We start from the raw sequence: 24799 nt of genomic DNA on the forward strand, positions 1-24799 counted from the left end.
TGAGAAAGTATTTCGGGGAAACTGCCCATTTCAGGAAACATGCAAACCAACATATAGCTGTTGGATCAAAGATCCGCGGACTAAGATTAAGCGCAATCATATGAATTATGAATGAAATTTCAGTGATATACCAACGATGTAGTATTAAATTATTTCAATGAAATAATATATGTGGATGAGATATAAAATAATATATGTTAATGAACCATCAATGATATATCAATGAAATAGTGATGTGGAATTGATATCATAATCAAATCTTACTGACATAGTAAACTATGTTAATGAGATACTATCGACTTTTTGTGAAGATGTGAATGAAATCAGAATGCTATTCCAATGAAATTAATGATATATATTTTGCGTAGCAAAACTAGAGGGTGTAAATGAAACAAAAAATGGATGAAAAATCCACATCCTAAAGAAATGGGTGGACCGCGGGTTGATTCCAAACAAACTTACGGGTCTAAGCGAAAAACCATGATTCATTTCAGTTCACACATCTTTGATCTAACGGCCAATTTTGGTTTGAATGTTTGCATGGGAAAAGGTGGTTTCCACATGATAATTTCTCCAAAACCTCCTCGCCACATGTTAGATGCATCTGCGAAACAATTTTTTTCTGTGCTTGCAATAAATCTCATCAAATTGTTGTGAAAATAGGTCACAACATATTCAACTTCGGAAACAAATGTATGCCACATGATTGCACTTTTTGCGATAATGGACTCCTCAACCATCACGGCATCTTGTCTGTATGTACGCAGGAAAACACGTGGACGGCAAGAGGCATGAAACAACGAGTTGCAGACGACAGAAAATGTTGACAAGAACTCGGCCATGCTGTCCACATCGACTGTCCACAGCGATGTCTTCCCCGGTTCGTGTCGGAGGACGGCGTCGTGCGCGCCCGCATGCTGCGAGGCGGCGGCCGGCTAGGAGTATCAGTGAAGGGCTTCTCGGTTGCTCCATCTGAGTGCTGAACAAAGCGATGGATCGTCTTGAGTCTTGACTCAGAGCCATGAGAGCCGCACGTTCGCATGACAACAAATCAGGCGAGGTGCCAGTAATGGTGAAGGACTAATCCAGGCGACCAGGCCTCTATAGCTCCAGAAAATTATGTTCCGAGTGAAGTCTTATGTTGTAAAATGTTGTTTTCACTTTGTGTGTGAGGTTGCAATAAAGTGACGATTTAGAAACAGGTCCCAATTTGACATTTAGCATTGGCCCATCGCAGCAACAAAATACAGGTCAGCAGTGTTTTCGTCATCTAGCTCCAGTTTGATTCATATCTGCAGCCAACTGGTAACACTTCGACAAGAATCAGTGTTGTACAGTACAACCTGAATAGCCCTGGCCTGCTATCAGGGGCTGCTATACTCAATCATACATAAAAATTCGGATCAGATCAAACCGAGAACACAAAAAACCCAGCACGCTTGTCCAGGACTAAATTCAGTTGCCAGCAGCAACCAAGAGGCTGTAGAGTAAAATCATGACAAAAATTTTTCACAAAAACAGTGCATATAACTGATAGACAAAGACTATACTGGTAGACAAACTTCTTCTGTTCACTACTAAACCACGAAGCCAAAACAAAATGTAGTAACACAGCTGTTCCAAAAAATTCCTAGCAGCACGGTTGCAAACAATACTGTCTCATCAGCTCTCAAACAATGGCATTTGCGTTGCTGGCAATCCTTGGCCAAAGGTCAGCACACTCCTTGCCAACGGGTCCAGTGATAGCAGATCCTGCAAAAGATGCATAATACCAACATTACTAACAGTTCAATGTACAAAGTTGCCTTATCTAACTAAACAGAGCCTTGGCAAGGTATTTGTACCTTTCATCTCACCCTTCGGATTGACAATCACTCCAGCATTATCTGCAAGTGAAATTTACAATAAACCATCAGTTTAAACAGCTACAACTTCAAGATAATCATTAAAGAGTACCTACAAAACAGCAGAACAAAAAACTGCAGACCAAGATATCCTTCTCCAGAAACTAAGAGATGAGATGAAATAACAGGGGTATGAGACAACTTTAAAATGGAGAAATTCTCAACAATAAAAGGATTACTTTGTGATGGTTCTGTAGGGCTATGTAAACATTTGCTCCACAAAATGGAAAAGGACGCGGATGTCCTTCAATCACTTAAAAAACCATGTTTGAATGTGAAAAACAGAAATGAGCCCACAGATTGCAATAAGGCCACAAAGAACTGATTGTCACATGGCATGTCCCAAAGTTTCAGTGCAGCAACGCCGCTACCTAGGGCAATGGAATATGAGACGGACTTAAGATGGAGAAATTCGTAGGAATAACTAAAAACATCTAGAGGCTTAATTTGTGACGTTCGCTTTGGAATATGCAAATATGTTAGTTTTGCTCCACATAAAGCAAAAGAACTCGGATGTCCTCCCGTCATACGAAATGGGTTTTATACAAGAAACTGAATGAACCAACAAAGTCATGCATCAGTATAAGACAGTAGCATCAGTAAACTGAAATAATGGCTAAGACAAATGTTTGCCTCATGGCAAGTCCCAAAGTTTCACTGCAGCGATGCTGCTACCAAGGGCAATGGAATATGAGACCGCCTTCTGATGGAGGCAAGCCTCAACATCAGAAAGCTTACTTTGCGACGTTGGCCAAGGAATATACAAACATGGAATGTTTGCTCCACAGATAGCCAGAGGACTCGGATGTCCTCCCGTCACACAACAGAATGTTCCATACAGCATGTAACAAAAGGACATGTGCAGAAGCAACAAAATCATGCAACCAAAGTGTGTAGTTGTAAGATAAATTATTGTTTGTCTCATGGCAAGTCCCAAAGTTTCAGTGCAGCAACCCGCTGCCAAGGGCAATGGAATATGAGACCACCTTCAGATGGAGGAATTCCTAAGAAAAGCTCAACATCCAAAGGCTCATTTTGTGACGTTTGTCCAGGAATATGCAAACATATATTGTTTGCTCCTTTGGAGGCTGAAGGACTCGGATGTCCCTCCATCACACTGCATTTTCACTACTAAACACAAGCAACATGCTAGGCACAAAGGTACACTAGTACAACGTATATGCACATGCAACAAAAACATGCAATAAAAATGTGTGGAGGTAAGATTTAAGTATTGTTTGTCTCATGGCAACTCCCAAAGTTTCAATGCAGCAACGCCGCTACCAAGGGCAATGGAATATGAGACCACCTTCAGATGGAGGATTTCCTAAGAAAAGCTCGACATCCAAAGGCTTATTTTGTGATGTCTGCCCAGGAATGTGCAAACATATATGGTTTGCTCCTCAGGAGGCTGAAGGACTCGGATGTCCCTCCATCACACTGCGTTTTGACTATCAAACAGAGGCCATATGCTAAGAACGCAGATACACTAATACAATGTATATTCACATGCAATAAAAATGCGTACTGTTAAGATAAATTGTTGTTTGTCTCATGGCAAGTCCCAAAGTTTCAGTGCAGCAACGCCGCTACCAAGGGCAATGGAATATGAGAACACCTTCAAATGGAGGAATTCCTAAGGATAGCTCGACATCCAAAGGCTTATTTTGTGACGTTTACCCAGGAATATGCAAACATATATGGTTTGCTCCTTACGAGGCTGAAGGACTCGGATGTCCCCCCGTCACACTGTGTTTTGACTACCAAACATAGGCCTTATGCTAAGCACAAAGGTACACTAGAACAATGAATATGCACATGCAACAAAAACATGCAATCCAAACGTATGGTGGTAGGATTGATTATTGTTTGTCTCATGGCAAGTCCCAAAGTTTCATTGCAGCAACGCCGCTACCAAGGGCAATGGAATATGAGACCACCTTCCGATGGAGGAATTCCGAAGAAAAACTCAACATCCAAAGGCTTATTTTGTGACGTTTGCCCAGGAATATACAAACATATATGGTTTGCTCCTTAGAAGGCTGAAGGACTCGGATGTCCTCCCGTCGGTCTGAGTTCACTAAAGAAATCACCGTAAAGCAATCATGTCGAAACAATGGACTAGATGTCATGAAATATGGTACTGAATGATCGACGAACGGCAAGGCGAGACGAGGAAAGTGATCCGGTCATTATTACCTTCGAAGTACATGAAGACTCCGTCCTTGCGGCGCCACGGCTTGCGCTGGCGGATGATGACGGCGGGCATGACTTTCTTACGGAGATCGGGCTTCCCCTTCTTGACGGTGGCCATGACCATGTCGCCGACGCAGGCGGACGGGAGCCGGTTGAGCCGGCCCTTGATGCCCTTGACGGAGATGATGTAGAGGTTCTTCGCGCCGGTGTTGTCCGCGCAGTTCACCGTCGCCGCCACCGGCAGACCCAGCGACATGCGGAACTTGTTCCCCGCGGAACCTCCCCTCCCTGGACCGGATCAAAGGAATCAAAACAAACAGAAGAAGATGATTAGCTCCAGGGATTGCAACGGAGAAGATGGATCGATGGGAAAGGGAGGGGGGGGCTAAGGGGGAGAAGGCTCACCTCGCTTCGACATGGCGGCGGCTGGAGAAGATCCGACTGGAATGGTTTGCCTGGGTCGCTACTTATATAGGTGGGCTAGGGTTTTGGCTGCCCTGAGTTTCCGGCGGCGGACGTTGATGGGCCGGACCGAAGAGAATGAATGAGAAACGTTCTGGCCCATTGGTTTCGGGGTTAAGAGCTAGAGGCCCGTTTAAAAGGTAAAGGCCTGAACGTTGAAGCAAGTATGGAAAGCGCCCTAAAAAAACAAGTTTGGAGTTTTACTTTCAAATTGGGAAAGTATCCTCTTCTCAAAAGAACAAGAAGAATCCGTAGTTAAAAAACAAAAATCATCGCTGGAGGATTTGTGCGCAAATTAAGTCTTTCCCACCACCAAACATGATGTACTTCGCAAACCGTCGCTAAAACTTGACAATCGTCTGATTTACATATCGCATCGAACGGAACTACGCGTGTGATACTCTTTGGCGCGAGATACTAGGAAGGCAAATTTGCGGTCAAACCACCCAAGCATCTTTGGTGCGAGTATCCTTGTATTGGACGTAGGTTCATAGGTGGACGCTGGACGCTCCATTTCACAAGTTTGGAACTGTTTTCTTCTCCCACACGAAATTAATGTTTAAATCTCACTTTGGCATTTTTCTTCCATGATAAAATTTCATGACATGGCAAAATAGTTTGCAGAGCAAGTGAGATGTAGCTCGACTAATTCTGTTTTCAGTATACATAAATTTGAAAATTCAAACAGTGACCACAGAAAGAGGAGAGGTGCTGCCGATGTTATGCACGGGCAAAGAAATGCACAATGCTATATAAGTTTCATGGGTCAGTTGGTCGCAATCTTGCACTGGAAATATGCACCGGAACTTGCTAGAACTGGTATCATCATACCACTGATACCGTACCAGTATCCTCTATCCTGAAATCACCTGCTGACTGCTAGTAATAGTTAGCTATCATCACCCTTGAGCTTCCTGACCTTGTCGAGGAACGCTTGCCGGCCGGGGAACGGGTTTCCTCCCTCGCCGCCTTTCCGCGGCACCACCGTCCGCTCGCCGAGCGCGTCACCGCCGCGGCTGCCCCTGCTGCCCAACCCCAGAATCTCCTTCTTGGCCGCCGCCCCAATTCGCGCCTTCCTTGGCGGCGTGCCCAGACCACCGGGGTTCACCCCGAGCACATCCAATTTGGCCGCCCTCATCTGCTCCTCCCTCCTCTCCCGCATCCGCTCCCTCCTCTCGTCCCTCTTCCCCCTCGGCCCATCCGTCTCACCCGCCCCGACCTCGAACAGATCGCCGCGAGTGGGGGAGCTGCCGCCGCCGCTGCTCCGGCTCCGGTCGCCCTTCCGCGGGATGCGGCCGCCGTAGGAGGTGCCGAGGAGGCGGAAGTCGAGGCGGCCCCAGCCGTCCTCGTCGGAGAGGTCCCAGCCGAAGCGCTCCGCCATCTCCTGCAGGGGCCCGTCCTCGCCCTCGCCCTCGCCGTCGTCGTAGGCGTAGTCCCAGTCGGAGTCGCCGCGGAGGAAGCGGTGCGCGTGCTCCCACTCGACGCGGTCGACGTAGACGGGGTCGCCGAGCACCTCCCGCGCGAGCGCCGCCCAGGGCGCGGTCTCCCCGTAGTCGAGCTCCGCGACGACCCACCGGAGGTACGCCGGCGGGAGCGTGCCCAGCATCCGCCCCTTGTGCTTGCCGAAGTCGATCACCCGGTCCCTCGCGGGTCGCGAGGACGCTCCCCGAGCGCCGCCCCCGCCGGCGGCCCTGAGAGTGGCGGGTCTGGGCAGGGAGATTGTAGGGCAGCCGCGGGGGTGGACGCTGGGGGAAAAAGGGGGGAAGAAGAGAGGCGCCGTTCGGCCGGTGGATTTGGGCGGCGCCGGGGAGGAAACGCGGGCTGCTGCGGCGGCGTGCAGGAGGAGCATCGTGCGGCGTGCGGTCGTGGTGTGCGCTTTGCGGCGGCCGGAGAGCGGAGAGAGGTGTCGCCAAGCTGCGTGTTCGTTGCTGCGGCTAAAATTATCCACTGGCCCAGTACTAGAAACTAGTAAAAGAAAGCTTGCTCTCGTCGTTGGGCCTCGTGTTCCTTCCAACGCATGAAGCTTAGTAAGGCTCCGCCGTTTGGGCCTTGTGTTCCTTCCAACCAAAGAAGCCCAGTAAAGGCTCCCCTAGCCCCCCTCACCCGGACTTTTCTGCTCTGCTCTGCTTCCTCTCAAGAAACAAAAATGCTCTGCTGTGCCGTGCTATGAGACTGACATGACTACCAGAGCGCCGCCTAGCTCTGCTCTCATTGTGCAAGGTCGGACAAACAATCGAGCAACGAAGCCAAGTGGAGGCTCGGACGGAGAGCACTGGAGTAGTGGATTCAACTGGGCTTTGATGCCCAAACCAGCAAAACTGTCATTTGAGCTGGTGACAGTGGGTAAACAGCAAAACATTTGCACCAGCCGGGAATCGAACCCGGGTCTGTACCGTGGCAGGGTACTATTCTACCACTAGACCACTGGTGCCTTCATGACTCGGCGTCCATCAGGCCTTACTTCTAATTACTGGTGATTTTAAGCTTGAATGGCATAAATTATTGTAAGTGTGCACCAAGCCAGTAACGAGCACTAACTGGAACGTGGCTGCTCGAAGGTTACACCCAAGCGTTACCGTGCGGGACAAAGCTACAACCCTACGATATAGGAGCAGGAACCTTAATTTATACGCGTTGGCAATCTAGAATTTCAGAAAGCCATCGGCACACCAAAGACAAAACACAGCCATTTGCTAAATAGACATCCCCTTTATTTATTTATTATTAAAAAATAATCAACACATTGGAAGAATTACGGTAGAATAGGGTGCAGGAAGAAGATCTAATGAAATGACGTCTGGCACGACATGCATGCATCGAGGGGACGACAATGGAAGACGATGGACAATCAGAGGCGAGGTCTGGCAGTGGCAGCAGCATGGGTGAAGCCGAGGTACTCGGCGTTAAGAGGCTTGAAGATTCGCTGGGGGTCGGACTCGAGCGCGGCGGCGAGACGCGGCCAGATGCAGGCGCTGACGAGCCACGTCCCAGGGTCCCCGGGCTTCGCCGAGATGGAGAGCATGGCCATGCACAGCCTACCAAGGCTCGACTCGGCCGGCATGGCGAGCGCGGCTTTGCCGAACCCGAAGTCGGTATCATCCTTGAACGACGACCACATGGTCTGCGCCAGCGTGGGGCTGCCCAAACCCACGGTGCTCGTCTCCACGAACCGCCCCGGCTTGTGCACCTCCATCCAGTCCACCATCTGCTGGTACATCTCGTCGTAGTCCACCTCCGCGATGGCGTCCCTCACCATGCCGGCCACGCCCGACATCGGCTCGCCCAGCACTCTGTCCGCCGCCGCGTCCGCCACCACGTAGGAGGTCACGTTGCCCGCGTAGTTTTGTAACCTGGCGCGGAGCTCCGGGGCCGAGAACCGGCGCCGGCCGTCCACCCACCACAGCAGCCGGCACCGCTTCTCGTCCTCGGACAACAGCTTCGACGTGGCCACGATGCGTGCGAGGACTTTCCACAGGTACGCCGACATGGCCTGGACCCTTGTCGCCGCGCGCTGCCGGCCGGTACCGGCACCGGCATCGGCATCGGCATCGGCACGGAGCCTGGCGATGTCTTGGGCCTCCACGTAGTAGAGCCGCCCCACGAAGCTCTCCTCGGCCGTCAGCGCGTTCACCTGGTGCTCGTGGTCCCACGGCGTGAACATGGAGGCCACCTTGGTGCCGTACGACGGCGGGTCGCGAGGCTTGCTGAAGACGGACCTGTCGTGGGTTGGGCCGCCCCAGGAGAGCGTCCCCGTGCGGGAAAGCTCGGAGAACATCCTGACGAGCATGACCCCGACGTTGCCGTCGCCGATCAGGGTGTTGGTGGCCCAGACGACGGCGAAGCCCCCGCAGGCGAAGGACAGCAGCTGCACCGACAGCGGCAGGTCCTCCGCGTACGGCACCTGGATCCTGCCCAGGGACTCCTCCGGCAGGCCCCAGTCCATGCCGCAGAGCTCCAGGTCCGCGTGTCCCACGACGAGCTCGGCGCCCTGGTTGAAACAGTGGAGTTCCGGGACGCCGGTGGCACGGTCGATTACGATGCGGCCGGCCAGGGAGAAGAAGTGGTTGAGCAAGGAAGGTAAGTGGGCCTCGAAGGCGGCCACGACGGCGGAGAAGCAGCCCAGGTCTCCATTTGTGGGCTTGCGGTAGACGCATCTCACGGAGGCCTGGGCGCAGTTGGTGATGAGGTCGAGGTGGGAGACGGCGGCCACGTGCGGCTGGATGGACGTGTCGGAGGCCTTCACGAGCCGCCGGCTCGAGACCTGGATGATGGACGAGGCACCGGCTGCTGCAGCCCGCTTATGGAACCCCATTGATGTAGTGTTTCCCTTGCTTTCTCGCAGGCGCCTGGCTGTGTGTATGTGTATTGCTTGAGCTCTTGGATGTATCGATCGAGGAGCAAGCAAAGTGTGCCTGGTACTGCCAAACTGCTCGCTGTATATATAGCTTTGGAACGACCAATGGCGTCTCGATCATAGACTCGTAGTACACATACTTGTGCTCGTGCACGCAGCAAGTGATGGGAAAAAGGAGACCGTGACAAAAAGTATTCAAGCGTGTTCATTTCCCAGTATCCTTCAAGGGAGTCAAAAAGGTAACAGAATTCAATCTTGTTGTGCCCGTCTATACTTCGAATGCCGTTCTCTCTCTCTTATTCGTTCGCATGCATCAGCAGCAGCAGCAGCAGCAGACCATGCGCGCATGACAACAAAAGTTCGTAGATCCACTCTTCCTTCAACTAGCTTGCTCGCTTATTCCAAGAATAGTGAAGGCCAACGGAGCTAGCTTCAGTCCGAGTCAGCGGCGGCGGGCGATCGAGGCTTCGCGTCCTTCTTCTTCCGGCCGCCGGTGGAAGAATTGGGCATTTCCTGTCACGTCCGGGGGTGCGCACGATTGCAGGTTGTTGGGTCTGTTCAGGCTTTGCTGCGCCGTGAGCTACGTCCTCGCGACCGGTCCTGGTCTGCACACCTGGGCGTGTGGGCCGGTCGCATGCGGTGTTCTTGTCGTCGTGTAGTGGCCAACGTGCATGGCCGCCGGTCTACTGCCACTCTGCCAGCATGGTCGTCTGCCATACCAAGCTCGAATGAAAGAGAGAGTTTGTATTCGTAACTTTTAAACCGACAATTTATGTCCGTTCAAAGTATGGATTTTCACCTGATCCGGGCCTATTTGACCCGTAGGATTTTATGTCGCATAGAACAAAGTTGGATCAGACAAATAACAATCTGATCAGACAAATAACTACTCACTCTGATTCATAATAAACGTCTTAGATCTAGTACAAAATACAATCACACTCAGTACAAAAAGCAAAACATAAACAATGGTCAGCGAGTACCGCTAGGATGGAATTACGAGCTGGAACTCCTCATGATGACGTTGGTATGCTGAAACATAATTTGCAACTTGTTTTATAATCTGTTGTGGTAAAATATACATGAAAGGACAGTGCTATGTGGCAACAGTATGGCTGTTAGCACAGGTAACTACATTAGTGTATCGTGAACATTGTGTAACTACATAGGTACCGGTAACTATAATGTTTGGCAAGTATATCATTTTTATGATGGCATGTGGTAACTTTGACGCAAACACCGGATAACTCCAAAAGCAATATGATGGTAACTGTACTTTTAAGTGTTGGGTAACTATATTATCGAAATGGTGGTTACTCTAATCTGGACAGCTGGGTAACTAAATCTGCTTTAATGCGGTAACTACACCCATCCCACATGCGATGTCGTAGTTGTTGATGTCCTGCCGGTCCTCGGAGTGTGTGGACGAAGAGTTGTTGCTTGACGCGGAGCTACGGGCCTACTCAGAAACTCTCTATTGGTGCATCCGGCTGCGGCGCATCTCCGTCCACGTCGCGCCGGACGCCCCAGTGTGTGGTGTTGTATGGCGAGTCACCGATCGATCTTTAAGGAAAGACTGGATGATCGATGATCGCGGGAACTAGAAACCTACGGGGGACACTCTTGCCGCAACAGTTGACAAGGAGAGAGAGAGAGGTCGACGGGGCCACGCTGAGGTTGATGCCCAGCATGTTTGCGCGCAGCGCTGTGCAGAGGCACACGACGGCCTCCAGGTCCACCAGGGCCTGGATGAGCGTGCAACACGGCTTCTTGGGCAGTGTCCCCATCTCTTGCTTTATCACCCTCTTTCAGCACGCCCGCGCACACCACCAGATTCAGCGCGTCGATCGGGCACTGACCTCCTCTGCCTCGTTTGCCCGATCTGCCGCCTGAGCCATCGCAGCCTTCTCTTCGCCTGCCGCCTCATCCACCGCCGCCGTCGCCGCAGCCAGGCCTAGGGCAGGAAACCGTCCCGGTGGCAGCTGCATGCGTCGGAGAAGGTGAAGAAGAGGATGTTCAGGACCAGCGGCTGGTGATTACCGCGCCTCTCTTCGCCATGGCGGCTGGGGAGGTTGAGGTGAGAGGAGACGTGGGGACGGTGGCGGTAGAGACGGGGGAGAGGAAGAAACTCGCGAGCGAGATTCTGGAGAGATGGAGATGAAGGCAAAAAGATACAGGAAAGAGGTTGCTCGTCCGTTGCGGATCGGTCGTTGTGAAGCGCGTCCGTGGGTAACACAATTTTCCAGCCGGCTGGAAAATAGATTTCCCGTACATGAAAACCGTAAAAATATTGGTTAACAAAACAGGCATAAACTGTTTGAAAAATTTGGATTATTGCCAAACGCAACCGTAAATTAGGCTCTCGGCTGTCCTTTCGACAAGGCGAGAGAAATCTTCTAAGCAACTTTCAAACAATAGCATTTGCGTTATTGGGCTAAGGAGTCATTTGTCTGGTCTGCAGTTGTACAGAGGTAAATAGAACAGAAAATAGTTTTCTTTAGCGGCCCAGGAAATTGGACTTTACCCGATCTATCGACACTGATGGGCCTTGCCGTTACATTAATTGGTGTCAGCCCACCTACCGAGACGACTAGCGGTTTCTTCATACGGGCTAAAATACTTGGTAGCTGGTCCGGCAGCTTGGAACCAGCCCGAATTTTTGGTAGGTGGAGACCAGATTCATGTGGGCTTTGAAGCCGAAACCAGCAAACATTCGTAAGAGCTACCACTGAGTGACAAGCAAAAAGTTGCACCAGCCGGGAATCGAACCCGGGTCTGTACCGTGGCAGGGTACTATTCTACCACTAGACCACTGGTGCTTGTATGTCTTAGCATTCTATGATACCTTACTAATCAGTTCAACTGGATGCCTACTCGATCGAGGTACGCAGGCTAGCAAAGCGTAGCAAGTGTGCAACTGCAATCTCAAACAATGCTCAGCCTTCTCGTTGCCAAATCTTCTCCTGCGTCCCGCTCCCAACAACACGTGTCTGCAAAGAACAGCAAGATATGGAGATGCATGTATGCATATACACCCAAGATAAAACCATAAACCATATCCATATCCCGTAGCTTCCCGTGCAGGTAGCGCTGACGTGCGCGGGCGCAAGACGTACGTCGAGCAGCGTTCTCCCTTTCCTGCGGTCGCCGTCCTCTTCCTCCTTCCCCCCAGCTCACGAACGTACGCAGCAGCACGTGATGCAGACATTGAGCAGTAGTGCGCGCAGAGCCGCAGACAGCAGAGCAAGGGAAGTAAAGAGGCGATTGGAGCCTAGCACATCTAGACCGCGAGCTCGCTGCACAGGTCAAGATCCGGAGGAGCTGTAGTCTGTTACAGTTTTGGCGCGATCCGTGTGGAGTGTGGCCACTGCCGATGCTGTTTATGATAAAGTAAGGCAGGCAGGAGAGCTTCGGTGTTTCTGTCCTGGCGACTGATTAGGCTGACGCTGGTTCCGCATCTTCAGACAGTTGCGTTTCGATTAGTCGATCGCCCCAGCTGAACCAGCCAGCCCTGGGTTGGCAATCATGCTACTAGTTTTGTTTGATTGTCCCATTTTATCTGATTGGCTTGATTTCTGAGAAGGACAGGGTAGCTATAGTATAGAGCTGCATGCAGAACGTGGCGAACGATAAGTAAACGACGCCGTCTTCTTTGTTTCCAGGTTTTATATAGGACTCTTAAGGATACGGCATCGCTGTGAACATTTCCAAAACATATCGTAGTACTACTCCAGCTTCGATATAATAGCTACAGCGATGCCTGATCAGTGGATCGATTAAGGGAAACTAGTTTAGGACTTTTGGGGAATCCAGTGGATCGTACAAACATCAAATATGCTGAGACAGGGAAGACCACATGATTTGTTTGGTTAGAGAAGATCAAATCAACCCTGGGTGGCAAATGGCAAGTCATGCTGATCGCTAAGCCACGCCGCCAGCAGCCCAGCACCCGGCCGGACGCGCCGCCCGCATCTTTGCCCCGGTCAAACTTGCATGCGTGATAGGCGTTGTCGTGTGCCCGCAAGTGCCCAAACCCACCGGTGGCGGCATCGGCATCGGCATCGCAGGTTTCCGTGGGCATATTGGCGACGACGCCGACGATCGGGATCAGGGCGCTCAGTCTCTCTTCAGGACTTGAGACTTGAGACTTGAGAGTCAACCGACCACCCGTGTACACGCCGCCGCCACGCACACTAATATGCGGCCGGTCTCCGTCGGCAGGGAAACGGCCGGGGAGATAAAACCGTGGCCCGTCCCCGCCACGCGTGCTCTCAGGTCTCGGCCAAGAAAAGTTCGCGCGCGGGAGGACGGGCTTGTGGCTCAGCTCACATCAAGGAGAGAACATCGATTTCTTCTCGCGGGGGTACTTTCGCTGTCGCTTGGCCAGTACAGTGGCTGCTTAATCGGACGCATTGGTCACACCGTCAAGCTGACAAGGCCGTGCCGCCCGCCGGTTCCCCGTGGAACTTGTCGATCGATCGAGGGCATATCAGTAAACGATCGATGCTGCTGCCGTGGTCCGTGGCAGGGGGCAGCACGTACGTTGTAACGTTAACAGGGCACTGTGCTAGTACTGCCTCTATAAATGCAGGTCCCGTCGTATATCATATCACTAGGGAGCCGTAGCCTTGCACACCAGCAGGCAGGCAGCTCGTTAGCCCAGCTCTGCTCGGCTGAAGGGTTAAGACGAGAGCTATAGGTAGGCAAGACCGCGCGAGCCGAGCGAGATAGACATATACTCACTCGCACGCCTCCGCTTTGCCTGCAGTCCGTACCAGAGCGAGTAAAGACTAACGAAAGAAGCGAGCATCGGCAAAAGGCAGTAGTAGGTGGCTGCAGCAATGGCGGTGGCCGAGAGCTTGGCCATGGAGAGCGGCGCCGGCGCCGCGGAGTACGCGCAGGACGGGTCCGTGGATCTCCGGGGCAACCCCGTGCTCCGGTCCAAGAGGGGCGGCTGGACCGCCTGCTCCTTCATCGTAGGTAAGTAATTAATCCTCTGTTGGACTCTCCATATCGCCCATGGATGCATGAACTATGGTTGCTTGTGTTGTTCGATCTGTTAATCCACGAATGGACGGCGCTCTGTCTGTCTGTCTGTCTGTGCGCAGTGTACGAGCTGTTCGAGAGGATGGCCTACTATGGGATCGCGGCGAACCTGGTGATCTACCTGACGGAGAAGCTCCACCAGGGCACGGTGGAGGCGTCCAACAACGTCACCAACTGGTCCGGCACCGTCTTCCTCACGCCCTTGCTCGGCGCCTACGTCGCCGACGCCTACCTCGGCCGCTACTGGACCTTCGTCGTCGGCTCCGTCATTTACTTCATCGTAAGTAATTTATCATTACCAGCCAGCTAATTAACATGCTAAGTATCGAGCATATATAGTAAATCTCACTCTTTCCTTAACTTAGCAAGCCAGCTAGTACGGCGGAGTCTTTGAGAGTTTAACTCGACTTGTCTATATCATAGTAAAGCACGAGAAGTAGTACTACTTACCTTTCTTGTCACAAAAGTTTAGAGGCGAGCTAAAAGACATCAATTAGTGCTAAACATAGGACTAGAACGTGCGTGCAGATAGATGAAGGAATGGTGCGATCGATCCGTTTTATTTTCCTAGTACGGACGAGTTCAGATTATTCCGAGCATATATAGATCAGACCGACCCCAATTAAAGCTACACATATGTTAACTCCAAGAAGTAAGTACGAGTTTGTCCCAAGCATAGGGACATCCAGCAGAAGGTCTCGATCAATCGTCAGCTATAGCTCTAGATTATTGCGGATCGATGATTGAGCTAGCGCTTCGCTGGAATTAACGACTTACTTTTTTTTTGCGCTGAGAATTAACGACTTACGGCGCCGTAACCGTAAAGAAGCTTGGATACGGTCTACGGACGACCTCGTAGATACGTTCGTTCTCGGTGATCATGAGCATTGATCGGTAGCGATTTTGACGTGTGGGTCGTATTTGATGACTCTATAGAGTGGACTAGGCACCACCGAAGCCATATATATCTCCAGTCACTCGAGCTGTGGAATTTTGACTCGTCGAGTGGACCTAGGATCTTAGCTGCCTAGGAGTACATATAGATATAGTCATATCTGCTTTTGGAGCACTGTTGATTTTGACTAGTCAATAGCGTTGATTAACTGGCCAAATCATTTTGATCCATACGCTCGCCATGATCCATCCCCAACTCCGTCATGGAATTCAATGGCATGTAAACATCAGTTTGAACGCAGCGCACGTACCCATCGTGCAATATTGTTTTTCTCGTCGATCCAAGAAATTTTTTGGGCGGTTACGACTGGTGGATACCGTGAAAGTCGTGTGTTGTTTGCCCACTTGGTGGCTTGCGATGCCGACCGTTCCTTCGGGATCCACCGGTGCGACAAAGAGTGTATAGCTTCATCTCGCGAGACAAAATTGGGGATATCGTGCGTTGAATCCGTAGTTTGTTCTCAGGATATTTGTATTTCTGGAGAGCGACATTCACATACAGGAGTTGAGATCGGTAACTTTTTAACTTCTAAGAATAGCCCCGTCACGCACGCTTCCAATTTTCCAAAGCCGTCACTTGAGAAATTTTGTGAATAACAATGAGTATCTAAAAGGTCCATAAATAAATTACCTGCAAAAAAAGGGTAAATAAATGAAGAAAATGACGCAGCACTGTACTAACTAACTAAGATATGGAAGCAGGTAATAATATTAGAAAAGGGGAAACAATTTTTTAGGACAAATGTAATGATACTATTTGCATTTGTATTGACTAATCTTAGTTGTTTCTAATTAATCACTCTTTCGTTTCACCAAATATTATGGTAGCATTAAAATTGTTTGTCTAGAAAAAAAATATACTACATGATTTTTCCTCTGGCAGCCTAACCACCCTGGTTCGAACCCTAGGATTGACTCATACTACACTAGGTTTTTCCTCTCTTTTTTCATGAGGAGGATTGGTGCTACCAAAATTTAAATCATATTACTCATATTTATAAAAGATGCATGCATAGTTAGTTGGTGTCGAGGACAAGAGAGATGAAATTCTCTAACATTTTTTCCGTGGGCACCGATTTCCTTACCTTTTTTGAAAAAAAAAGATACATGCTCATATAAAAGGAAACAGATCATCGCTCCTAATTTTTAGAGATAAAAAGTTTGATTGTTAACTATTTAAAGACCAACAGATTTAAGTCGTTTCTGATTAATTACTAGTGATCAGAGAAAAAGCTATATAAAGAATAACAAATTTTAAATGGATGGAGTATTTTGTTCGGAAAAGGACGGAAAATTGTCACGTCTTGTATGTCCTTTGCATCTTAGCCATCAATCATCACGATCATTTGGAAATTTACGCACCTAGACAGGCGGCATGGGCCAAAATGGATGCAAAAATAGATGGACACCATTGGTCCATTGCAGACAAGAACAGCTTCGCAAGATTCAGTGGACGGGAGAATGGTCCTTCCACCGTCTGAACAGAAAGAAAGAAAAATATTCTATTGCACAATCTTGTCATCTAATACGTCCAAGATTTCTTTGACCTGGATACTTACCAGTCATCAGGTGCTAGCAGTTACACGCTTACACTTACAGCTTACAAGCTACAGTCAGAGAGATCATCGTTAAGCAAAAACACATAAAGTCCAGCGCAAAAAAAGAAAAAGAAAGAAAAAGAAACAGCCAACCTACAGACACCAAATAAAGCGGTCATGTACCTGTCCTACAGACTACAGACACAGTTGTGCTAATTAATCACCATAAACTTTGAAGTGATGATCGTCTAAAATCACAAACAACTGCATCCGAGTTAGTACTCCATCTGACTGAATTCCTTAACACGGTCCCATTTTACTCTGAAAAATTATTGCTCAAAATTATTGCCGTTTCACTCTGCAAGTGTTGCTCAAACACCCCCGAAATGAGCTTGAGAAATGACGTTGAACAACATTGCTGCGCTGCAGGGGATGGTGCTGCTGACGCTGTCGGTGACGGTGCACAAGCTTCAGCCGGCGGAGTGCGCGGGCAAGGTTTGCCCGCGCGCCACCACACTCCAGCTCGGCATCTACTTCGGCGGGCTGTACATCATCGCGCTGGGCAACGGCGGCACCAAGCCCAACATCTCCACCATCGGCGCCGACCAGTTCGACGAGTTCGACCCGAGGGAGAAGTCCCACAAGCTCTCCTTCTTCAACTGGTGGATGTTCACCATCTTCTTGGGCATCCTCTTCTCCACCACGGTGCTCGTCTACCTCCAGGACAACGTCAGCTGGGCCGTCGGCTACGGCATCCCCACGCTCGGCCTCGTGCTCTCCATCTGCATCTTCCTCGCGGGGACACCCGTCTACAGGCACCGGGTGCCGCAGGGCAGCGCGTTCTCTCGCATGGGGAAGGTGATCGCCGCGGCATTGAGTAAATGGCGCGCCCAGGTCCCCGCCGACGCCAAGGAGCTCCACGAGCTCGACCTCGACGCGCACTACACCAAGAAGCGCAAGTACAGGATGGATTCCACGAGCTCCATGAAGTTCCTCAACAAGGCCGCCGTGAAGGACGCCGTGGACTGGAGGCTGTGCACGGTGACGGAGGTGGAGGAGACGAAGCAGATGGTGAAGCTGCTCCCTTTACTGGCGGCAATGTTCGTGCCGTGCACGCTGATCGCGCAGACGAACACCCTGTTCGTGAAGCAGGGCACGACGCTGGACCGGCATATGGCGCCCGGGAGCTCGTTCCAGATCCCGCCGGCCAGCCTCGGGGCCTTCGTGACTCTCACAATGCTGATCGCCGTGGTGGTCTACGACAGATGCTTCGTGAGCTTCGCGCGGAGGTACACGGGGAACCCGCGTGGGATCACGATGCTGAAGCGGATGGGCACGGGGCTGCTGATCCAGGTGGTGACAATGGCGACGGCGTCCGTGATCGAGAACCGGCGTCTGGCTTACGCGCGAGGCCACGGGCTGGACGAGACGGCCGACCCGCTGCCGCTGACCATCTTCATGCTGCTGCCGCAGTTCGTGCTGATGGGGCTGGCGGACGCGTTCCTGGTGGTGGGCAAGATCGAGTTCTTCTACGACCAGGCGCCCGAGAGCATGAAGAGCCTCGGCACGGCGCTGTCGCTCACGGCATACGGCGTCGGCAACATCCTCAGCAGCTTCGTCCTGTCCGCCGTGACCCATGTCACCAAGGAGAGGGGGAGCCCTTGGGTCACCAACAACCTCAACGCCTCGCACCTGGATTACTACTATGCGTTTCTGACCCTGCTCGCCGTCGCCAACTACGGGGTGTTCGCTGTGCTTGCCGTCAGGTACAAGTACAGGGCCGAGTCGACGGAGACGATCGACGTCGTCGCCATGGACCACGCGCAGGTGCAGCTCGAGGCTGCCAAGATCCACTCGGAGCCAATGGCCTGAGCTGAATTAAAACTCTGCAGATATTGCAGCTATGAAGCTTGTCCGAGCTCTTGGAACGTACGGTACAGCAGTATGTAAGTCTGCAGGTACACACGCGGTTTTGAAGGAAAATGTACAAACTTTTTCTTTCCCGCTAGTAGTATGTATCTGCTCATACAAGAAGGGAAACTCCCGCTAATATGTAAAGTCAGCCATAGGATTCTTCTGTCTCCATGTTCTGTAAAATTCGATCAGATCGTGTCTTCGAATCGCAGCAGTATTCTACTCGTAGCCTTTGAGGTTACTACAGATTCACTTGAGCGGCAGCAAAACAAGCAATTAGCAGGAGGCAGCACGGGCGCCGTACGTTCGTTCAGCTGGTCATGGCCGCTGTCAAAGGGCTCGAAACGCAGGCCAAGAATAGCCGTGAACAGGCGCCGGTTTCGGGGGGAATGGCCCCCGGGCATTCGTTCCTGCCCCCACGCAGGCAGGCGATCCGATCCTCTCTCTCTCCCTTTGTGGCGTCTCCCCCACCTCTCCCTCGGGCCGAGCTCGAGACCCCCGATCGACTCGGCCGCGACGGAGGGAGAAGACAAGCACTGCACCGAACCCATGGCCATGGGGGGCCCGCGCCTCCTCCTGCAGCACCACTACCGCTCCCGCTCCGCCTCCTCCTCCTTCGCGCGCTCCCCGTCCACCGACTCCACCGGCAACGACGCCGCCGTCCACCACAGCCTCGCAGTCCCCGCCGACACCGCCGTCGCCTGCCCCTTCGGAGGCCCCCTCGACGGCCTCGCCCGCGCCGACGTCCGCGAGGCCGCCTACGAGGTCTTCTTCATGTCCTGCCGCGCCGGAGGCGCCAAGGGCGGCGGCGCGCTCGCGTACTTCCCCGAGGGAGGCGGCGGGGACGTGTCGCCGACGGTCGGCGGGCCCAGGGGCAGCACCGGGATGAACGTCGTCAACAGCAGGGTGAAGCGCGCGCTCGGGCTCAAGGCGCGCCGGTCCTCGCAGCCGTCCACCGCCTTGCGGAGCGGCGTCGTCAACGCTTCGTCGTCCTCGGCTCCGGGCTCCCCCGGCCGCGCCATGCGAGCTGTGAATGGCCACCAGCACCCGTCGTCCGTTCCTGGATCCCCCAGGGCCAGGCGGCCCATGACCTCCGCCGAGATCATGCGGCAGCAGATGCGCGTCACCGAGCACGGTGACGCCCGCCTCCGCAAGACCCTCATGCGCACCCTCGTCGGCCAGGTTCGTCCATGCACGCATGCTGTTTGAGGTAATTAACAGTTAACAGATCTTTTTGAATGATCAGCCTGCATATGCATTGGAATGCAATGCAGGTTGGGAAAAGAGCGGAGACGATCGTCCTGCCGCTGGAGCTTCTCCGGCAGCTGAAGCTGGCCGACTTCGCCGACAGCGGCGAGCACCACCAGTGGCAGCGCCGCCAGATCAAGCTCCTCGAGGCCGGCCTCATCCTCCACCCCTCCGTCCCGCTCGACCGCGCCAGCAACGGCGCCGTGCTCAAGTTCCGTGAGGTCATGCAGTCCGCCGAGGCCCGCGCCATCGACACCGGCAAGGCTTCGGACGCCATGCGCGCGCTCTGCGATGCCGTGCTGGCCCTGGCGTGGCGGTCCGCTCCCGCAGGGGAGGCCTGCCACTGGGCCGACGGGTACCCGCTCAACGTGCTCCTCTACGTCTCCCTCCTCCAGGCCGTCTTCGACCTCAGGGACGAGACTGTGGTGCTCGACGAAGTGGACGAGCTCCTGGAGCTCATGACGCGGACGTGGGCGACGCTCGGCATCAACAGGATGTTGCACAACGTGTGCTTCGCTTGGGTCTTGTTCCAGCAGTACGTTGCCACCGGGCAAGTCGAGCCGGACCTTGCCGGTGCGGCGCTCGCCATGCTCACGGAGGTGGCTGCCGACGCCAAGCAGGAGAGCCGTGATCCGGTGTACGCACGTGTGTTATCTAGCTCTGTTGCAGCGATACTTGAGTGGTCCGAGAAGCGCCTGCTCGACTACCATGAGATGTACGGGAAGGGCATCTGCGGCGGCGGCAACAGCATCGCCGCCATGGAGTGTGCTATGTCTCTGGCGCTCGCTGCTGGGAAGATCATCGCTCAAAGTGTGCCTGGTATGGGCATCAGTGCTACCAACACCCACGGTGTAGGTTGCTTCGCCGCCAACCGCGTCGATTACTACATTCGTTGCTCCATGAGAAGCGCCTTCACCAAGGTCAGTGAAATTGACAAGTGTTTGACATCGGCCATGTTTGCAAAGAGATGACCTGATCTGATCAGGAACACGTGTGCAGATGCTCGAGAACGGGCTTGGGCAGGAGGACGGCGTGATCACCGACCGCGACGACGACACCAGCGAGATCCTGACGCGGCTGGCCAAGGACACGGAGCAACTGGCGCTGTCGGAGCGCGAGGGCTTCAGCCGGGCGCTGAGGCGGTGGCACCCGTTCCCGGCCGCGACCGCCGCGGTGACCCTGCACGGCTGCTTCGGCGTCGTGCTGAAGCAGTACCTGGTCAAGGCGGCATCCCTGACCAGCGAGCTGGTGCACGTGATGCACGCGGCCGGTAGGCTCGAGAAGGCCCTGGTGCAGACGGTGGTGGAGGACGTGGCCGACAGCGACGACGGCGGCAAGTCGGTGGTGCGGGAGGTTGTGCCCTACGACGTGGACTCCGTCCTCGTGGGCTTCCTGAGGGCGTGGATCGAGGAGCGGCTCCGTGTTGCCAATGAGGGCCTTCTCCGAGCCAAAGACACCGAGGTGAATTTGCTTGCTTGCATGTTCAGAATCCAGTTTCAGTTCCCAAAATGTCTGACACCAAGCCTGTCATGGACTCATGCCATGTATACATTGTTGTTGTAGAGCTGGATGCCGAGGTCCAAGACGGAGCCGTACGCGCAATCGGCGGTGGAGCTGATGAAGATGGCCAAGGCCACGATGGATGAGTTCTTTGGGATCCACGTGAGCGCGAGAGACGACATGGTCCGGGACCTCGCCGGCGGCCTCGGCTCCATCTTCCAGGAGTACATCTCCTTCCTCGCGTCCTGCGGCAACAAGCAGAGCTACCTCCCGTCGCTGCCGGCACTCACGAGGTGCAACCAGGACTCGACGATCAAGAGGTTGTGGAAAAAGGCGGCGGTGACGCCGTGCCGGGTGCCCCCGTCGAGCCCGCGTGCCTGCATGCCCTACGGTGCGCCGGCCGGCGCCGGGCACAACCCTCGGCCGTCCACCAGCCGCGGCACGCAACGCCTCTACGTCCGGCTCAATACGCTGCACTTCATGCTCAGCCACATCCAGGCGCTGGACAAGTCGCTCTCCTTCTTCTCCTCCTCCTCCTCCTCCGGCGCCGGCGCCAGGTGCGGCTCGCCATCAGCCAACCGCCGCCTCGCAGCACCACCGTGCCACTTCGACCAAGCCCGTGCGTCGGCCCACTCAGCCATCGGCCACGTCGCCGAGGTCGCCGCGTACCGCCTCATCTTCTTCGACTCGCACCACTCCTTCTACGACGGGCTTTACGCCGGCAGCGTCGCCGATGCGCGCGTCCGCCCGGCGCTCCGCACGCTGAAGCAGAACCTTTCTTTGCTACTCTCCCTCCTTGTTGACCGCGCGCAGCCCGTGGCCGTGCGGGAGGTGATGAAGGCTTCGTTCCAGGCGTTCCTAACAGTCCTGCTCGCCGGCGGCAACCACAGGAGCTTCAGCAAGGAGGACCACGCCATGATCGAGGAGGACCTACGGAGCCTGAAGCGCGCCTTCTGCACACGCGGCGAGGGCCTGGTGACGGAGGACGTGGTCGACAGCGAGGCGGAGGTGGCAGAGGGTGTCGTCGCGCTCATGGGGCAGACGGCGGAGCAACTCGTGGAGGAGCTAAGCATCGCGACGACGTGCGGGTCACCGCGGATGAGCTCCGCGCAGAGGCTGCCGATGCCGCCGACAACCAGGCGGTGGAGCCGGACGGACCCGGACACGATCCTCCGCGTGCTCTGCCACCGCGACGACGAGGTCGCCAGCCACTTCTTGAAGCGCGCGTTCCAGCTTCCCAAGCGGAGGTGACGGTCGGTTAGGCTTGCGTTTGTTGCAGCCAGGGTGTATGTGTGTGTTGCAGACTCTTAACTTGCAAGATTAATTAACATGGGAGGTGTGGATTATATCTTCAAAACAAATAATCGGAACAATTGTTTGCAAAAGTTGTACTGTATATAGTTGTTCTTTGCAGAGGAAGTTTTGGAAGCCATATCTGAAATTTATGCAGTTTCTGTAGCATTGCAGGTGTTATGGCACTGTGTCAGAGTAGAAAAATAGGTTCATAAAACTTAACAACAGAAACAATAGATGTAAGTAGTGTTTGTTCTTCACGTTTCGCTGTTGTAACTTGTAAGCTTGCCCAAATTTTCGTCAGGTAAGAAAAATTCAGAAAGGGGAAGCAGACAGACACGATTCAGAGAAATGCAGTAAATCATCATATCGACAAAAGAATACATCATATCGACAATGCCATCAAAGAATCACCATGCTATAGAATGACAATGTTTACAACACACAGACACACACTCACACAAAGAATATGATGTTCTCTGAAGGAACTTCACTGGCTTCACAATCTCAGAAACTCTGTATCTTCTTAAGCATCAAGGAGACCTGCCTTTTCCTATCTTCCAGTTGGAAGACATATTCAGCAGCGATTCAGCATTTCATCATGCGAAATTCTGCAAAAGGAATACGATAAGAACATAATTTTGAAGTTCGGATATGCATCAAAGCAGTTAACTCGCCGGAGCAAAAGCTCACCTGCCCAAATCTGCTCCTGGTCTTCATAAAACCCCCTCTTGTCACCGAATCACTGCCGCTGGAATTCCAGTAAGCCCCTACTGTCCCGAGGATCGGCATGTCGTCAGGGCTCGGGCTTGGGGACCTTGACCTCCTCGGCGATGAGTTGGCCGATGAAATCTTGATGTCCTCCACGGTCAAGGCCCCAAGGATAGGCCGTTCTTCTCGGCTGATCGGCGAGTAAGACCGGACTGAGTTGCTCTCCGGCGTCCCCGTGGAGCCCAGCCATGTCGAGAGGCTGGCGTCCACCGAGACCTCTTGCTTGCTTGGCGTGCTGGGGCTGTAGTCAGAGCTCACCGCCAGCAGCCACTCTTTCTTCTTGGCCGGGATCGCCGGGTCGGAGAGCTTGTCCGTCGACCTGTTCTCTTGCCCCAGCGTGACGATGTTCTCCTTCTCCGAATTCTTCGACGCGGCCGCGGAGGTGTTGGATTTGGCTTCCTTCCATTGGGTGAAATTCTCCACCGAGTTGAGCACGGGGTTCCCAAGCTCGCGCGTCTGGCAAGGCGGTTCTCCGGCCGCTTGCTGGCCGGCGCTCTCCTTGGTCTTGATCACCGGGAGCAGGAACAGCGACTCGCATGCTTCCTCCTCGCCACGCGCGATGCCGAGGAGCCCACCATGTTCTTCTTCGTCATCCTCGATCGCGCACTCGTCGATCCCGTCCACGTCTTCCTCCTCATCATCCTCATACCCTTCGTCCTCGTCCTCGTCGTCGTAGTCCTCCTCCTCGTAGTCGCTGTCGTCGTCCCCCGCAGCGCACTTGCCGTACCTGTGGTTCAGCGGGAAAGCCTCGGATTTCGCGCACTCTGGCCCCAGCATCCACTGCTCCTCGTCTCTCCCGCCGCCGGCCGCCGGATGGGCCTGGTCCTCCTCCTCCTGTTCCTCGCCCTCCGGGATCGCGGGCGCCTCGTAGGCGGTCACGTTCGGATCGAACGTCACCTTCTTCTTCACGACGGCCAGGCACATGTCATCCGTCGAATCCCTAATTTGAACAAACACGCGCACACACGAAAAAAGATTCAAATCCGAAATCCCCAAAAGGAGGAACACTGGAACAGCAATCGGGCATGCCCCGATCAGACAGACTGCATGAACCACACTAACCTGAGCTCGAGGAGCGTGGAGAGGAGCGGCGCGGCGGCGGAGACGACCTCCCCATCCAAATCGACCCTCCTGGGCGAGTGGCGGCCGCGCCCGGACGGGGATTGCGCGGGGGACCGCTTCCGCCTGCGCTGGCGGCGCTCCTTCTTGCCCTTGGCGCCCCCGAAGCAGCCAAGGAAGCAGCCCATGGTCGGCGAAGGCGAGCAGAGCAGGAAGCAGCGGGGAAGGGGGGGAGTAATGAAGAGAGGAAGAGCTAGTGGAGGCGCGGCGGCATTTGGGGAAGGAAGCAGAGGAGCCTGGATGAGGCCGTTGGGAAAAGGGCAAGCCGAGCGAGTTCCGGGAGTAGCAACGGTCGTGTTGACCCGGCTGGAATATGACCGTTGGATGACGGAGCGGATGGACGGCCAGGAAGAGGCTTGTGGGACCCGTGACCAAGAGGTATCCGAGGGCGCTGGTCTCTTTTGTTTTTGAGTGGGAGATGATGGGCTTCAGATTGCTCCAGAATGGGCCGACAATTCGAGTCTTGTAGCTGATGCCTGATGATGACACTGCATTTCCTC

At 53.5% G+C, this 24799-nt stretch overlaps 6 protein-coding genes and 2 non-coding genes across 8 annotated transcripts; 2 read left to right on the forward strand and 6 right to left on the reverse strand.

Annotated features, from left to right (window-relative positions):
- Positions 1–1387: 1387 nt before the first annotated feature.
- Positions 1388–4635, reverse strand: LOC100838831 (60S ribosomal protein L23). The gene is made up of 4 exons (XM_003558801.4): positions 4506–4635; positions 4104–4388; positions 1845–1886; positions 1388–1752 (listed from the first exon to the last, which is right to left on the reverse strand). The coding sequence occupies exons 1-4, from the start codon at positions 4516–4518 to the stop codon at positions 1670–1672; spliced, it is 423 nt and encodes a 140-aa protein (XP_003558849.1). The 5' UTR covers positions 4519–4635; the 3' UTR covers positions 1388–1669.
- Positions 4636–5118: 483 nt separating this feature from the next.
- On the reverse strand, positions 5119–6520 carry LOC100823233. The gene has a single exon (XM_003562069.4). The coding sequence runs from the start codon at positions 6409–6411 to the stop codon at positions 5452–5454; it is 960 nt and encodes a 319-aa protein (XP_003562117.1). The 5' UTR covers positions 6412–6520; the 3' UTR covers positions 5119–5451.
- A 402-nt stretch (positions 6521–6922) lies between these two features.
- On the reverse strand, positions 6923–6993 carry TRNAG-GCC. Its single transcript has one exon. It is a non-coding gene; the product is annotated as a tRNA-Gly (tRNA).
- Positions 6994–7378: 385 nt separating this feature from the next.
- LOC100823544 (anthranilate N-benzoyltransferase protein 1) lies at positions 7379–8874 on the reverse strand. Its single transcript, XM_003562070.2, has one exon. The coding sequence runs from the start codon at positions 8872–8874 to the stop codon at positions 7411–7413; it is 1464 nt and encodes a 487-aa protein (XP_003562118.1). The 3' UTR covers positions 7379–7410.
- A 2790-nt stretch (positions 8875–11664) lies between these two features.
- TRNAG-GCC lies at positions 11665–11735 on the reverse strand. Its single transcript has one exon. It is a non-coding gene; the product is annotated as a tRNA-Gly (tRNA).
- A 1707-nt stretch (positions 11736–13442) lies between these two features.
- LOC100839445 (protein NRT1/ PTR FAMILY 5.2) lies at positions 13443–18596 on the forward strand. The gene is made up of 3 exons (XM_003558803.4): positions 13443–13896; positions 14025–14242; positions 16884–18596. Exons 1-3 carry the CDS (start codon positions 13758–13760, stop codon positions 18324–18326), a joined length of 1800 nt encoding a protein of 599 aa, XP_003558851.1. The 5' UTR covers positions 13443–13757; the 3' UTR covers positions 18327–18596.
- Positions 18432–22577, forward strand: LOC100824157. Its single transcript, XM_003562072.4, has 4 exons — positions 18432–19550; positions 19643–20536; positions 20616–21077; positions 21180–22577. Exons 1-4 carry the CDS (start codon positions 18468–18470, stop codon positions 22365–22367), a joined length of 3627 nt encoding a protein of 1208 aa, XP_003562120.2. The 5' UTR covers positions 18432–18467; the 3' UTR covers positions 22368–22577.
- A 174-nt stretch (positions 22578–22751) lies between these two features.
- On the reverse strand, positions 22752–24559 carry LOC100839750 (eisosome protein SEG2). Its single transcript, XM_003558804.4, has 3 exons — positions 24243–24559; positions 23103–24120; positions 22752–23020 (listed from the first exon to the last, which is right to left on the reverse strand). The coding sequence occupies exons 1-3, from the start codon at positions 24425–24427 to the stop codon at positions 23009–23011; spliced, it is 1215 nt and encodes a 404-aa protein (XP_003558852.1). The 5' UTR covers positions 24428–24559; the 3' UTR covers positions 22752–23008.
- Between the last annotated feature and the right edge of the window lie 240 nt (positions 24560–24799).

This window comes from Brachypodium distachyon, chromosome 1 (assembly GCF_000005505.3).
Source record: "Brachypodium distachyon strain Bd21 chromosome 1, Brachypodium_distachyon_v3.0, whole genome shotgun sequence".
Classification (NCBI taxonomy): domain Eukaryota; kingdom Viridiplantae; phylum Streptophyta; class Magnoliopsida; order Poales; family Poaceae; genus Brachypodium; species Brachypodium distachyon.

Bases quoted from the DNA above. Each gene is read 5' to 3' on its own strand.
- LOC100838831 (XM_003558801.4), bottom strand. The intron at 1,887-4,103 runs GTAATAATGACC...TTTCACTTGCAG, and splicing joins AGTCTTCATGTACTTCGAAG to ATAATGCTGGAGTGATTGTC. The intron at 1,753-1,844 runs GTACAAATACCT...CATCTTTTGCAG, and splicing joins TCCGAAGGGTGAGATGAAAG to GATCTGCTATCACTGGACCC.
- LOC100823233 (XM_003562069.4), bottom strand. From the start codon at position 6,411: ATGCTCCTCCTGCACGCCGCCGCAGCAGCCCGCGTTTCCTCCCCGGCG.
- LOC100823544 (XM_003562070.2), bottom strand. From the start codon at position 8,874: ATGGGGTTCCATAAGCGGGCTGCAGCAGCCGGTGCCTCGTCCATCATC.
- LOC100839445 (XM_003558803.4), top strand. From the start codon at position 13,758: ATGGCGGTGGCCGAGAGCTTGGCCATGGAGAGCGGCGCCGGCGCCGCG. The intron at 13,897-14,024 runs GTAAGTAATTAA...GTCTGTGCGCAG, and splicing joins CGCCTGCTCCTTCATCGTAG to TGTACGAGCTGTTCGAGAGG. The intron at 14,243-16,883 runs GTAAGTAATTTA...GCTGCGCTGCAG, and splicing joins GCTCCGTCATTTACTTCATC to GGGATGGTGCTGCTGACGCT.
- LOC100824157 (XM_003562072.4), top strand. From the start codon at position 18,468: ATGTATCTGCTCATACAAGAAGGGAAACTCCCGCTAATATGTAAAGTC. The intron at 20,537-20,615 runs GTCAGTGAAATT...ACACGTGTGCAG, and splicing joins TGAGAAGCGCCTTCACCAAG to ATGCTCGAGAACGGGCTTGG. The intron at 21,078-21,179 runs GTGAATTTGCTT...TTGTTGTTGTAG, and splicing joins TCCGAGCCAAAGACACCGAG to AGCTGGATGCCGAGGTCCAA.
- LOC100839750 (XM_003558804.4), bottom strand. From the start codon at position 24,427: ATGGGCTGCTTCCTTGGCTGCTTCGGGGGCGCCAAGGGCAAGAAGGAG. The intron at 24,121-24,242 runs GTTAGTGTGGTT...TGTTCAAATTAG, and splicing joins TCCACGCTCCTCGAGCTCAG to GGATTCGACGGATGACATGT.